Source organism: Populus alba, chromosome 6, assembly GCF_005239225.2.
Source record: "Populus alba chromosome 6, ASM523922v2, whole genome shotgun sequence".
NCBI lineage: Eukaryota > Viridiplantae > Streptophyta > Magnoliopsida > Malpighiales > Salicaceae > Populus > Populus alba.
This window is the reverse complement of record NC_133289.1, coordinates 8,244,134-8,258,768: the sequence shown is the minus strand read 5'-3', so window position 1 is coordinate 8,258,768 and position 14,635 is coordinate 8,244,134. Positions and strand designations below refer to the sequence as shown.

Here is a 14,635-nt window from a genome sequence, read left to right as displayed (position 1 = left end):
ATCTTGCTGTCCCCAAGAGTTTCCGTGACCTCTTTTCATCATGCCTATTCCTAAGGGTAGCTGTAATCCTACCTTAACCCTACTGGAGTGTTTAGGGGATCTCTGGATGCCAATTTGACACTAGTTCAGATAATTCTTCAACTTGTTTTGCATGTCAATTAATTTATCGCATTTATTCTTTCGATCCAATATTTTACCTTCATTTCATTGTTTCCATGGAAATAAATATAAACCATGAATGTATGCCTCAATAAATTTCGTATTACAGCCCCATGCATGCCAGCATAACTATTTCCTACATAAGAAAACAAAAACATGAGGGCACCCTGCGTGAATTACTACTAGAAAATTAGGAAAAAAAAGAAAAGAAAAAGCAATGAATTAAAACTCCGACGGACAATATTCCATTATTGAATTTGCATATGAAAATTGCAACGAAATAAAAAAAAATAAAATTGTCAGCAATTCTATTGGCCCTTTTGATTTATTGAATTGCAGATGAAAATTCTTATCAGCAGTTTTAAAATGAATTAAAACCCAAGAATCTTCTTTTCCCCCTACTTTCTTTTTCTTCTTCTTCAATTCAAACCCTAACTCTAAATATTCTGTCACTGTTCACCAATTAAAATTGTGATGGAAAATTTTCATTCATAATTTCTGATGGAATAAAAAAATATATATAAAAAATTGTGTTGGCAATTTTGTTTACCGTTCTGACTTGTTAAATTGCCAATGAAAATTTTCATTAATAATTTTAAACGGAATTAAAACCTCACAATCCTCTTTAGCCACCCCCCCAATTTCTTCTTCTTCTTCTTTTATTTTCCAACAACCCCCCACTAGAATCCAACCACCCAACCCAGCGGTGCCAATGCAACCTTCTTTTCTTAGTTTCATTTTTTCTCAAGTTTCAATCCACCAAGCAAGAAAACCCATCAATTTTCTTGTAACACTCATTTATGTTTAAAATTAATTTATTAATAAAATGTTTTTTGTAAAATTTATAATTTGCGTGTATAATTAAATGTTTTACTTTTTTTATAATATAATTTTGTTGTATTAATATATGATGTGTATTGTAGAGTTTGTTTGAGATTTGGGGAAAATAAATTTAATTTATCATTTGATGAAATTGATTATAATTTTGTAACTTAAGTGTGTTAGAATCGATGAAATGATGGGTGGTTTCATGAATACTATTTTTTGTGTTGTCAATTTTATGGTTAAGTTGAAAACTTGAGGGAAATTAATATTGTGTGGAATTGATAATAAATAAAAAGTATTAATTTAGGTTGAATAAGTTTGTATTGAAAAAATAATAGATAATTAGCTGGGACCAAGTAATTTTAATCAATTATGGGTTTTGTTGAAAATTTAAGAAAATTAAATTAATGTGTAATTGATAAAAAATAGGGTATGGGTTGATATTATTATTTATTGATAATAGCATGGTATGTAAATTTATAATATTTATGATAGGTATAGTAATAATAATAGTGGTGGTTATGATAATAATATTAATATTAACTAGTTATGCAGTCTGCACACTTCAGGACATGTATTCTAATTGATATACATAACACATGGTATTTTGCCTGAGAATATAAGAATATTGTAAATTAAATTAATCACCGTATTTTGGGTATTTAAAATTGTGGCTCATGGTGCTTTTTAAAATAATTAAATTTTTGTTTGAAAATAAATCAAAATAATTATTTTTATATAATTATTTTTTATTTTCAATGAGAACACATCATCAAAACTAAAAAAAAATCTAAAAATATATTAATATAATATTTTTTAAACCAAAACTATTTTTAAAAAGTACCTGCAAATAGAAGCAGTGCCAAACATCAATTACTTGCTTGGTTATAATAAAAGTCTTTGAGCCCGTGTTACTGGCGGCTTCTTTTCAATTTAAGGAAATCAACTCAATCTTTTTCTTTTTTGTTTTTGCTGTAAATTAAATATTTATATCATCCAATAATTAATTAGAGTAATAAGTAACTATAAATCTAGTTTCGTTCTTGATTAGGTGTTTTAATTATATGAATATTTATGTACTATATATTTCTTTTACTCTTTTTAGAATTCATTTACGTACCATATATACTAAGCTATTTGACTTAATTAAAAAAACTATGATAGGATATTTATTTCAATTATGAATTGCAAAAGGAAAATGATCGTGTGTGTGTGTGTATTATCATAATTCAATTGTAATTACATTATTTATTATAATTTCCAATCAAAATAATTTATTATTGCCTATGGGCATTAAAAAGTTTAAGGGTTTAACAAGGCAAGAATTTTCTAATTTATACAAGTTCATAGATAATAAAACTTATTCCGAAAAGAAAATAAAAACAAATACGTAAGTAATCCTTCCCATCCCATTATATATATATATATATATATATATATATATATATATATATATATATATATATATTATTGTAGGTTTTTTGTCTTTTAAACCTGGGTTAGAAGGATGTTTCAAACTCGGAACACAGCACAAACCTTTAGAACATCCAACAATATTGTGTGGCAGCCTCCTTGAAACTTGTGTCTTCATGTAATTCACATAATTCTGACCGTCGCGGAAGATCTTTCTCTTCTGAGATTTCTTCAAAAAGAACTTATACGCATATTATTGTTTTTGTCAACATCATTTATTCAACAACAACCATGATGAGAAAAGTTTCTCACAAGATGTTAGATTACCAACAACTCTGTCGTGGAAAAACTCCAATCCTCTTTGCTACAGCACCCACTGCTATAATCTTTTTTGTCTACGCAAACAGTATAATTTCTACTGTTTCTTTACAATCATTTTTTGTTGACACCAAACAATTTTCTGGGGACTACATGTTCATACAACTGAAAGACAAATCATGTTGACAGCTATCATTATGCAACCACTGCGTTCTAAGAAAAAAGTGATTATAAGGAAGTTGATCATATTGAACATCAGAGTTCTGTAATTCCGCTCTTCAATCTCACAGAAGAAGAAGAATTACGTGGTTTCGGAAAAAGAAACCGGGGTTTGATATTTTGAAGTCAAACAACTTGACCAAGGAATTTCATGGTCGATTTCTTGAATTTTTCAGCTATGAGTGTACTGTTCAAATCTTCATGACATGGATTTCGCCGGTAGCATCCTTTGAAAGAAGAGAGTTCTTGGCCCTGGAAAGTGTGTTCAAAATCCACCCTCATGGCTGCTTATTGATTCTATCAAGAGATATGGATTCCATACAAGGGTGCAGGATTCTGAAACCACTACTTGACCATAAGTACAGAGTTGCTGCAATTACCTGACTTGTCCTTTATGTTCAAGAAAACTCCAGCAGAAACTTGGTTTGAAGAGATGAAGAGTGGGAACAAAGACCCTGGAGAAATTCCATTGTCTCAGAATCTATCAAACCTCATTATACTTGCAGTTTTAAACAAGTATGGAGGGATTTCCCTGGATACTGATTTCATTGTCCTAAAAAGTTTTGCAGGCTTGAGGAACGCAAATTGAAGCACAAAGTATTGGTGTGTCCAAGAACTGGACAAGATTGAACAATGCAGTTCTAGTCTTTGATATGAATCATCCACTACTGTTCAAGTTCATAGAAGAATTCGCTTCGACTTTCGGTGGAAATAAATGGGGGCATAATGGACCCTATTTGATCTCCAGATTTGTGCAGAAAGTGGCTGAGAGACCTGGATATAACTTTACAATCTTGCCTCCTATGGCATTCGATCCAGCTGGTTGGAATAGGATAGGTGGTTTTTTCAAGAAATCAGAAAGCAATGCAGAATCAAGATGGGTAAATGCCAAGCTACTTCTGCTTATAAGTGGGGAGACTTATGGGGTACACGTATGGAACAGGCAGAGCAGTAGATTCAGCATTGAAGAGGGAAGTATCATGAGTAGATTGATCTCGGATAATTGTGTCATTTGGGAATACAAACAAAGCTCTTGAAGAAGATTTATGAATAGAGATGTATAAAGTTTCTTCAATCAGGTAGCTGCACCCGTACAGAGTCATCAGATACAGAATCAACAAAAATCCTCCCATTGTTTATAGATGAGTCCACTCGTTGCTTGAAAGTCCCATATTTCTTCCAAGAGTTTTTTGTATCTTTATTTGTCGATTTCATTCATCTCCCATTCAACGTAAATATCACAACGAGGACATAAAAGCAAATCTCTCGCAACAAAGATGTAATTTTATTTTTTTTCTGAATTATAGGCGACTAATTGTTTCATTTGCATGCCATCCAACATTTGAATACAAGTGATGTAAATTCCCTCAAGTGCAACCTCTGGTTGACCCTCATAAGAACAGTAAGCAATTAACACAGAATCTCTATGTAGAGGAATCACTTCAATTTATATTATGGCTGTTAACCAATCTTTAAAAGCATGTCGTTCCAATTTGCTATAGAAATCAGGTACATCCACCTTCATTCTCTTAGTGAGTTCGTCGATGGGTTGATTTTCCAGCCCTTGCCTGTCACGGTTTCGCGAAAAGTCATCTCTGTGATGCTGAACTCGGTGGTGATTTCCCTCCAATGACTCCTCACGAAGTAGGCTACGCCCCCTTCTATTAGGAGATCTAACCCCCTCTTGAGCTCGATGTTCATCCACAGCATCCATTCGATTAGATAGCTGTTTCAACATAGTGGTGATATGGATGATTTGATATTAGAAATCGGTATGTTGGCATGGGGAATTGTTGGGAACATGAGTGCTCGACATAATATACGAGTTACTATTCCGGGTTACAGTTATGAAGAGCTTTGATACCAAATTAATGTAAATGCCCTCAGGTGCAACCTCTCATTGACCCTAATAAGAACAATAAGCAATTAACACAAAATCTCTCTGTAGAAGAATCACTCCAATTTATGTTTAAAGAAAAGCAATTGTCAAGAATACAGAAACTGTCTATCTTTTGTTCTGTTCCTCTCTTAAATACAATCTAATACGTAATTAAGACCTAATACTAATCTGACTAGAAAACTATCAGCTAACTAGGATAATAATAACTAACGGCTAACAAGCTTATAACAGCTTTCAAGATTCTTTGAGTAGGCTTTGTGAGTTAAAGGGTCTCTTCCCCTGTCTCCTCATTTGCATCAACAAGGTTATCATCTTTTCTTTCTTTTCGTGAACTAGAAAAGAACTAAGGTTACATTGATCTGATTTCAGAATTTTTACCACAAATCATAATCCTAAGCCTTTTCAATCTCAACCTGAAACTAAATCTCCTAAATCTCCATACACGAAATCCCGGCAACCTACGAAATGAATTTTTTCTGGTTAACTTGCGATTATTTGCCATTTAATCCTTGGAGGCAAAATCATCGTTCCTGTAGCTACCAGAAGCAAACTTACTAGGTTCATCGGACCCAGGATCACTAAAAGTCCCAATCTGTCTGATGGATGCCCATGGATCATGCACCTCATTTTCAGTATCACTGCCCCATAGAGGGAGAGGCTTTATCATCGGCGAGCCACTGTACTCCTGAAAATGGGTTGCCAAACTTGTGTGCTCCATGTCAAATAATCTCCTCAGAGATGTGCTTCCAACTTTCATCAAGTCCAGCAAACTACTACTTTTGTGAGATGAAGAGAATGAAGAACAGGAAGCAGTTGAAGATGACAATGAAGGTGAAGGTGAAGACCAGTACAACGATTTCCGGTATTCAATAATCTGTCTGATCCTTTGCTTCTTATTGTCTGTATTGAAGAAGCAAGGGGAATCATCATCCTTCTCTTCTGTTATTTCTGATGTCATCTTATTCTCTTGAGTTATTTCCCCCTCTGCATGTGAAAGGACAAAAGACAGTCCTTCGCATTTGGATCTAAAAAAATAAGTAACTTGGATGCCTAAAAGCCATAACCAAATGTTGTTCCTGCCCTCCGTCTTTACGAAAATCCAAGTATGGTCATTTGGGCATAAAAATACAGGGCAGATATGACTTGCCTAGTTGCCTTTGGAGTTTGGAATGTTGGGGCTCTTGATTACTGGACACTGAGGACATCCACTCTACGACACTTGTTACATCTCACTGTTGTTAGGTTTGCCCAACGTCTAGATAGTTGCTTCTCGTAGTACCTTAAAAAAAAAAAAAAAAAAAAAACAATAGCAGCTAATTCTTGCCATTTCTCTAATAGACGACCGCAGTTCTTATGTGAGGGTTTGCGGTCTCATGTGAGGGCTAGTTCCATATTTGCAAGTACTTTTATATCATTGTATAAACTTATGTGTTAATCAAAATCAAATCAATTTCGTGTCATAATCACCTCAGAGATTTGCTTCCAACTTTCATCAAGTCAAACAAACTGCTACGTTTGTGAGATGAAGAGAATGAAGAACAGGAAGCAGCCAAATATGAAGACCACTGATACAATGATATCTGGTACTCGTAATCTGTCTGATCCTTTGCTTCTGATCTTCTGTATTGATGAAGCCATTGGCATCCTCATCCTTCTCTTATATCATGGTGGTCGTCTAAATACTTTTTCCCTCGGCAAGTGAATGGACAGAAAATAGTTAATGTTCAAGAAGCTTTACCTTTTGTCTTTAGGAAATCCAAGTTGGTGCCTGGGAACAAACATAAATAATTTCCCTATATGCCTTTGGAATGTTGGAGCTGTTAATTAATTGCAGAGTAGTAGTAAGGACAGCCACTCCAGACAAACTTGGGTGGGATCCAGAGAATGTCTCTTTTAGTACCTTGAAAAAAAAGAAATAGTTGCTTCTTAGCACTGCTCTGACAGGCAACCGGCATGGGAACGAGTCTTCCTGTAATCTCTGATGGATCTGAATGAAATAATAATTGAGGGTTGCTTTAGACACAAGCCAAGCGAGGAATACAAGTGAAGTAAATGCAGAGAATTGGAGATAAAGGCAGATAAATTATTGAATTCCACTGAAAACGATATCTTCAAGGTTAGCTCCAGCAACTAAACTGTGATGGAGACAGAGATGCAGAGCACAACAGGATGCTTCCTTTTTTGGTGGGCAAATAGAATCCTGAGGCCAATGCTCACGTGTTTAGACTAAATCCATCTCCTGGGTTCAGTCAAAGACCATGTCAAGGCTCTAAACTAATGAGAGAATGCATTCTCGCTGCTTGACCAAGGAAATACGCAGCGACAACTGGAAAACTCAAACGTCTTGGGCTGTCCTTCTATCAGGTCACAAATGCTTCAGATGGTCATTTTACATCTCGAGTTTCCTTGCTCAATGCCAAAACTATTTCGGGGGCTTAGCCTCATTTAGCTTCTTAAATAAAAAAAAGAAAAAAAGAAAAAGAAAAAGAAATTGGACTCCACACGGTGCAAAGGAACAGTAGTACGATGGGCTCAGTCAGAGTAAATTAGCCCACAGTGCCTCAAAAGCCACTCCAAAACTCTTCCAAGTAAATGTAGTATCGGTGAATATTCATTTTGCTGAGTGTTTTTTTTTTAGTAATTTTGATATTAAAAATAAAAAAGTGATATTAATATATTTTTAAATAAAAAACTATTGAAAAAAAGAAGAAGTTATGGCACTCTATACTTACAATTAAAAATCCAAAGTCAAAGGGGAATATAGACCCTAAAACAACACCACCTGTTATAGATGATGCTCTGTAGACTAAAGAAGAGATAAAGAAAAATATGCACAAAGCAAAGCATACACATCCTAAAGTTGGATGGAATTATGCAGACACTCGACTGCCCATAGATCTGCAGAGAGAATTATAGCTGGTATTGATGATTCCTTGAGTTTGCATCCCCAGATTATACCTGATAAACAATTTGCAAGTTGCAGAGAGGAGCTGAACACGGACATCTTGTATAGCAAGCTGCGTTTGCGCACCTCCGAAGTTCGGACATGATTATAATTAATTAGGCATTTCACAAAGAGGATATACCAGCGAGGAGACATTAGCAGTAAATTATTTGTCTCGGAGAGGGTTATTGCATCTGGTGAGATCAACGTATTGAATATTATCTTTCGGTAATGCTCTTTCTCAACAGCCCCTTCGCTCGACTTAAATGGACATTTAAAAATAACTTCGAACAATCAGCTTTAATGAATGGATTGATTTCGGAATTAACGCTAACAATAACTACTCCCCACAGATTAAGAATTAACGCTTAAACCCATCCAAATCAGAGACATTCTGATAGTTTTGTGAGAATTTAGTCTCTGATCCCGATGTTGAATTTCTATTCCTAGACTTTCATCGCATTTTCGGTTAACAATAGCATTGGATCCGCAACTAAATCATGATCTCGATCTGTTCCAATCTTATGTTGTTACGTATTATGTGTGAAGATATACATATTAAAAATATATATATAAATATATTTTAAGATTTTATTTAACTATTTAAGTTTTAAATTGAATTAATTATTTGATATAATATTAAAATTTTGATAATAATCGGTCGCAAGTTTAAATTTTTATATTTTTTTATTTATTTGATAAAAATTAAATACAAGATATTATGTAAGCTTGTAAGTTTAAAATCCCAAAGATTTTTCACCTGAAAAGCTGTGTTAGAGAATAATATAAATTATATTTTGAAACATTATCTAACAATTTAAATTTTTAGGTTGAATTAATTTTTTTTATTATAATATATTAAATGTTAGAAAATAATATAAATTATATTTTAGAATTTTAATCTAATAGTTTAACTTTTTTTGATTGAATGATTTTTTGATATAGCACAAGTTTAAATCTCAATAATCTCTATTTATTTGATAAAAATTAAGTAAAAAGTAGTATAAATCTATGAAAATTTTAAATTCAAACTTTTTTTTTTGAAAAACTGTATTAAAAATAATATAAATTATATCTTAAATCTTACTTAACCGTTTAAAATTTTTGATTAAATTGATTTTTTCACACTGTAAATTGCAATTGAAACCTGACTTGGCGAGATGAAGAGTAAGAAGGGTCCAGGTTACATTCCACCGTCTACAGATCCCAATCTCCGGAGGGATAACTTGTTAATGTACATGTATATTTTAGCATTTTTTGCATCACTCCGAGTAATTGCAGATCTGGACACAGAGAGAATAGAACTGGTAAAGGCATTGAGATGCATGTTTATGGATGACAACATACATTGTGTTTTCATGATATACTCATTCGCTTCACCAAATGAAGAAAATCACAGCTCAAAATATCACCAAAACGTTCAAGGTTTTTCACTACATGCTTTGACAAGATGATCCTGTTGAATTTTCCCAACTGAACAGGGTTTTACATCTACAGAGAAAAGTAGATCATAGACTATGTAAAAAGAGACAATTTAAAACTCGTTGTCTGCAAAAAGTAGCAGCAACAACACTAAAAGACCAGACATTCAATGGATATATTAGATCTCAATAGGCACAGGTTCAGGCAGTTGCCAAACATAACTCAAATTTAGCATCTCTAACAAAAACTTCAACACAACGTCACCGAGGTAACTAGTAGTATTACGGCAGGAGGTTAGCTACTCTCTTAGATCTAACTTCTTTTCTGAAGGACCTCCGGCCTAAACTGCACAAACACCAGGCATTTTACAAATGCATTAACAATCGCACAAAACACAGAGCAAGGGAGGAAGGCTCTCACTTCTTTGCACTCTCAAAAGAGTAAAAATCAGTCCCGATGCAGTTGATACGGGACCTCCAAAATGAGCACAAAACTTAAACACAAACATCAAATTCAGGTACTTCAGAAAATGTAAACGTGACAGCTTCCCTTCAACTCTACCTTCATAAGAATAGCAAGATCAGATACCAAAGCAAAATATTAAAAAATATATAGAAAAAATGAAAAACCAGATACCTTGGAAACATTGGCTTGTCCTGTCTGCAAATGAACACTTCAATAATGTCTAAGAAATAGACAAGGGAGGTTTGAAGGAGGAAAGAAGAAGGGATCCCAAGGAATGCAGGATAGTGAATAAAAAAAATAACATGAAACTTTATAATTTAATAATGATAATAATAATAATTATATTCGATGGCTATAAAATATTCAGTACGCATACAGAAAATTTAAACCGTAGAAAAACCCAAAACTCTTCGTGAGAAGGGATAGAATATCATTCCCTTTTTAGGGAAAAAAGCTTCATGGAATCCCATTCCCTTTCTTTCAAAAGATGATAAAATAAAGAATCTCATTCCCAAAATCCCCATTTCCCTCCCTCCCTCACTCCCTCTGTCTCCCTCTCAAGATCTTATAGCAAAGCACAACTGAATAATACTGTAACTAGAAATTAAAAAACAAGAATAACAAAAGGAAACGCAAGTTCAAAAAAGCAACAGAAAAAGTAACGCAAATTCAAAAAGCAACGCCTCGAAAGAATAAAAAAAGACATCCATTGCTAGATGCAGCACCCATTTTCTTCTCTCTAGCAGCTATCATCCACCCTGCTTCTCTCTCCTTGTCAAAATCCAGATCAAACCGAAGCACCCATTTTCTTCACTTTCCCATCAAAACCCTACGATTTTTATTTTTGGTTTATTACTCCCCATGAAGTAATAAAAAAAAAAAAAAAAAAATGACCGAACCACCCAAAACCGTTCGGAAAGTACTAGTAGAAGTAGTCGATGCACGTGATCTTCTCCCCAAAGACGGTCAGGGAAGCTCCAGCGCCTATGTCATTGCAGACTTTGACGGTCAAAGAAAACGAACCAACACAAAATACCGAGACCTCAATCCAGTATGGAAAGAGACCTTCGAGTTCATCGTTTCCGACCCAAGCAACATGGAGTTCGAAGAGCTGGAGATCGAGGTTTTTAATGACAAGAAATTTTGCAATGGCAGTGGCCGTAAAAACCATTTCTTGGGGAGAGTTAAAGTCTACGGCTCTCAGTTTTCTAAAAGAGGTGATGAAGGGATTGTTTATTTCCCTCTAGAGAAGAAAAGTGTGTTTAGCTGGATTAGAGGTGAAATCGGTCTAAGAATTTGCTATTATGATGAGTTACTTGAAGACGATCAGCAACAACCCCCACCTCCCCCCGAGAAAGATGCACCTCCGCCTCAACAGCAAGACCCGCAAAAGTCTCCCGCAGTCACAATGGTTGAGGAGGGCAGGGTTTTCCAAGTCGCTGAACATGCGGAGTTTAACTACCACGATTATCACCAACATCAACACCATCAGAATGGGACTCACTCGCCTCCAGTTGTGGTCGAGGATTCTCCACCGCCAGTGGTGCATGTACACTCGGAACCACCACCACAACAATCACAAGTACCGCTTCCAGAGGAGCCGCCACCGGGCCTTAATGCTCCTCCTCTACATTCTATGGAAACACACACTCACTACCATCCAGAGGTGAGGATGATGCAGACTACGAGAGAGTCCAGTGGTAATACCAGAGTCAAGACAATGAGGAGGCCAAATGGAGATTTTACTCCGAAAGTAATTTCAGGCAGATTCAAATCTGAACCGACGGAGAGAATCCATCCTTATGATCTTGTTGAACCAATGCAGTATTTGTATATCAAAATTGTCAAGGCTCGTGGTTTATCGCAAAACGAGAGTCCTTTTATAAAGTTAAGGACCTCAACTCATTTTAAGAGGTATAAACCAGCGAGTTACCGACCTGGTGACTCACCAGGCGCGTTTGAGTGGAACCAGACTTTTGCATTGGGCCATAATAACAAGGCTGACGTACAGTCCTCCGATGCTGGCATTTTAGAGATTTCAGTTTGGGACTCGCATTCGGAGCAGTTTCTCGGAGGAGTTTGCCTTGATCTCTCTGATGTCCCGGTGAGGGATCCGCCGGACAGTCCACTTGCCCCTCAGTGGTACCGATTGGAAAGTGGCGCCGCCGCTTATCAGAACTCCTGTAGGGTGTCTGGCGATATCCAGCTCTCTGTTTGGATTGGGACTCAAGCTGATGATGCGTTTCCTGAAGCGTGGACTTCAGACGCGCCATACGTCGCCCACACGCGCTCGAAGGTTTACCAGTCCCCAAAGCTGTGGTATTTGAGAGTGACAGTTATTGAAGCTCAGGATCTTCGCATGGCATCCAATCTGCCACCGTTAACAGCACCGGAGGTCAGAGTCAAGGCACAATTAGGATTCCAATCAGCGAAAACGAGGCGAGGGTCCATGAGCAATCATAGTACGTCGTTCCAATGGATCGAGGACCTTATTTTTGTCGCCGGCGAGCTACTCGAAGAGTCGTTGATTCTGTTAGTGGAGGACCGTACAAACAAGGATGCACTACTACTCGGGCACATCATAATTCCTGTGAGCTCAATTGAGCAACGGATTGATGAGCGCCACGTGGCATCCAAATGGTTCACACTGGAAGGAGGTGGGGACACCGGGGGAGGAGGTGCTGGTGCTAATGGCGGGCCCTACCGTGGGAGAATCCATTTACGTCTCTGTTTGGAGGGAGGGTATCACGTGCTGGATGAAGCGGCGCACGTGTGCAGTGATTTTAGACCCACGGCTAAGCAGCTATGGAAGCCAGCTATTGGGGTGTTGGAGCTGGGGATACTAGGAGCTCGTGGGTTGCTGCCCATGAAGACCAAGGGTGGAGGCAAAGGTTCGACCGATGCTTATTGTGTGGCTAAATTTGGCAAAAAATGGGTCCGCACAAGAACAATCACAGATAGCTTTGATCCACGTTGGAACGAGCAGTATACCTGGCAGGTCTATGATCCTTGCACGGTTCTCACCATTGGTGTGTTTGACAATTGGCACATGTTTGGCGACATGTCTGATGATAAACCTGATTGTCGTATAGGAAAAATTCGTATACGAGTATCTACATTGGAGAGCAACAAGGTGTATACGAATTCATATCCTTTGTTGGTTTTATTAAGAACCGGGTTGAAGAAAATGGGTGAGATCGAGTTAGCGGTTCGGTTTGCTTGCCCAAGCTTGTTGCCGGATACTTGCGCGGCTTATGGCCAGCCATTACTTCCTAAAATGCACTATCTTCGCCCGCTCGGGGTAGCCCAACAAGAGGCACTGCGTGGAGCAGCTACCAGAATGGTTTCTTTGTGGCTTGCACGGTCCGAGCCACCACTGGGACCAGAGGTTGTTAGGTATATGTTGGATGCGGACTCTCATACATGGAGCATGAGGAAGAGAAAAGCTAATTGGTTTCGAATTGTAGCGGTTCTTGCATGGGCTGTCGGGTTGGCTAAATGGTTGGATGATATTCGGAGGTGGAGGAACTCGGTTACAACAGTATTAGTTCATGCTTTATATTTGGTGCTTGTTTGGTATCCGGATTTGGTTGTCCCAACAGGGTTTTTATATGTGATTTTGATTGGTGTTTGGTATTATAGATTCAGACCGAAGATACCAGCGGGTATGGATATCCGGTTATCCCAAGCGGAAACGGTTGACCCGGATGAATTGGATGAGGAATTTGATACAATACCAAGTATGAAACCACCTGAAATTATAAGGGCCCGTTATGACAGGTTACGGGTGCTGGCAGCCCGGGTCCAAACAGTTTTGGGTGATTTTGCAACCCAAGGGGAGCGGGTTCAGGCTTTGGTCAGTTGGAGAGACCCGAGGGCCACAAAGTTGTTCATAGGGGTGTGTTTGGCTATAACACTGATACTCTATGTGGTTCCACCAAAAATGGTAGCGGTGGCCTTGGGATTCTATTATTTACGACACCCCATGTTTAGGGACCCGATGCCACCGGCTAGTTTGAACTTTTTCCGGCGGCTACCAAGCTTATCTGATCGGTTAATGTAGGTAATGGGAAAAATTGATATAGTGAATAGTTTAGTATGAGCAGCCCCAAATTGTGGGATGATGGAAGCAAACCCGAAGACAAAAGCTGTCCCAGATAAACGTTGGGAGGAGTGAAAAGTGGGAAGAAAGTAAAAAGTATGTTTTTCCTTTTTATTTATTTATTTATTTTTATTTAGTTGTTGTTGAGATAGAATTGGCGGATTGAGGCTGAAAACTTGAAATAAGAGAAAAAACCGAGTTTGAATGGGAGACACCAATGAGAGTCATTTTGGAAAGTGTAAACATTGAAATGCTTTTCCAACGTTGTAACATTCATTAACATCTTCTTCTTTTTCTTCTTTTTTCTTTTGTTACTCTCGCTCTTCCATATAAAAACTTCCCTAATCAAGAATTAGATCAGGGCAGAGATCAGATAATGTCTGTTTTCCTGTTGTATCAGAAGCCATATAGTATCAGAAATCTTGCCTTTCCTAAAGTTGTCTTCTTATTTAATAGCATCAAACAACGAATAAACATCAAGGTCAAAATGCTAGTCTGGCAACTGACATCATCGAGACTAATTTTCAAAAGAGTTGGATTTTTCTGCACAGCTCTGCTTTATCAACCTATCGCTTACTGCAAATGGCCCCCTCCAAGTCAGATGATAGAGCCTTTACGTTGTTATTTGTAGATTTCCTATCTTCTTTTTTTGTTTTTTGGTGGGTTGTGATTGATAAAGTTGCCTTTCGAGGCTGGGAAAGCAGCTCCTGCACACCAGTAGGGCCAGCACTTGGTTCAGAGGGATGAATTGCAAGCACTATATATAATGCAGGAAGCGCTGGTACGGTCATTCCAGTTGGGATTACTGTTTATGATGTCACCACTTTCATTTTCTTTTAATTTTTAATTGGGTTGAGGTTAGGATCAA

The 14,635-nt window shown here is 37.2% G+C and overlaps 1 protein-coding gene across 1 annotated transcript; it reads left to right on the top strand.

Annotated features, from left to right (window-relative positions):
- The first annotated feature begins 10,113 nt into the window (after nucleotides 1–10,113).
- Nucleotides 10,114–14,065, top strand: LOC118048450 (protein QUIRKY). Its single transcript, XM_035058137.2, has one exon. It carries the CDS (start codon nucleotides 10,555–10,557, stop codon nucleotides 13,726–13,728), a length of 3,174 nt encoding a protein of 1,057 aa, XP_034914028.1. The 5' UTR covers nucleotides 10,114–10,554; the 3' UTR covers nucleotides 13,729–14,065.
- Nucleotides 14,066–14,635: the final 570 nt, after the last annotated feature.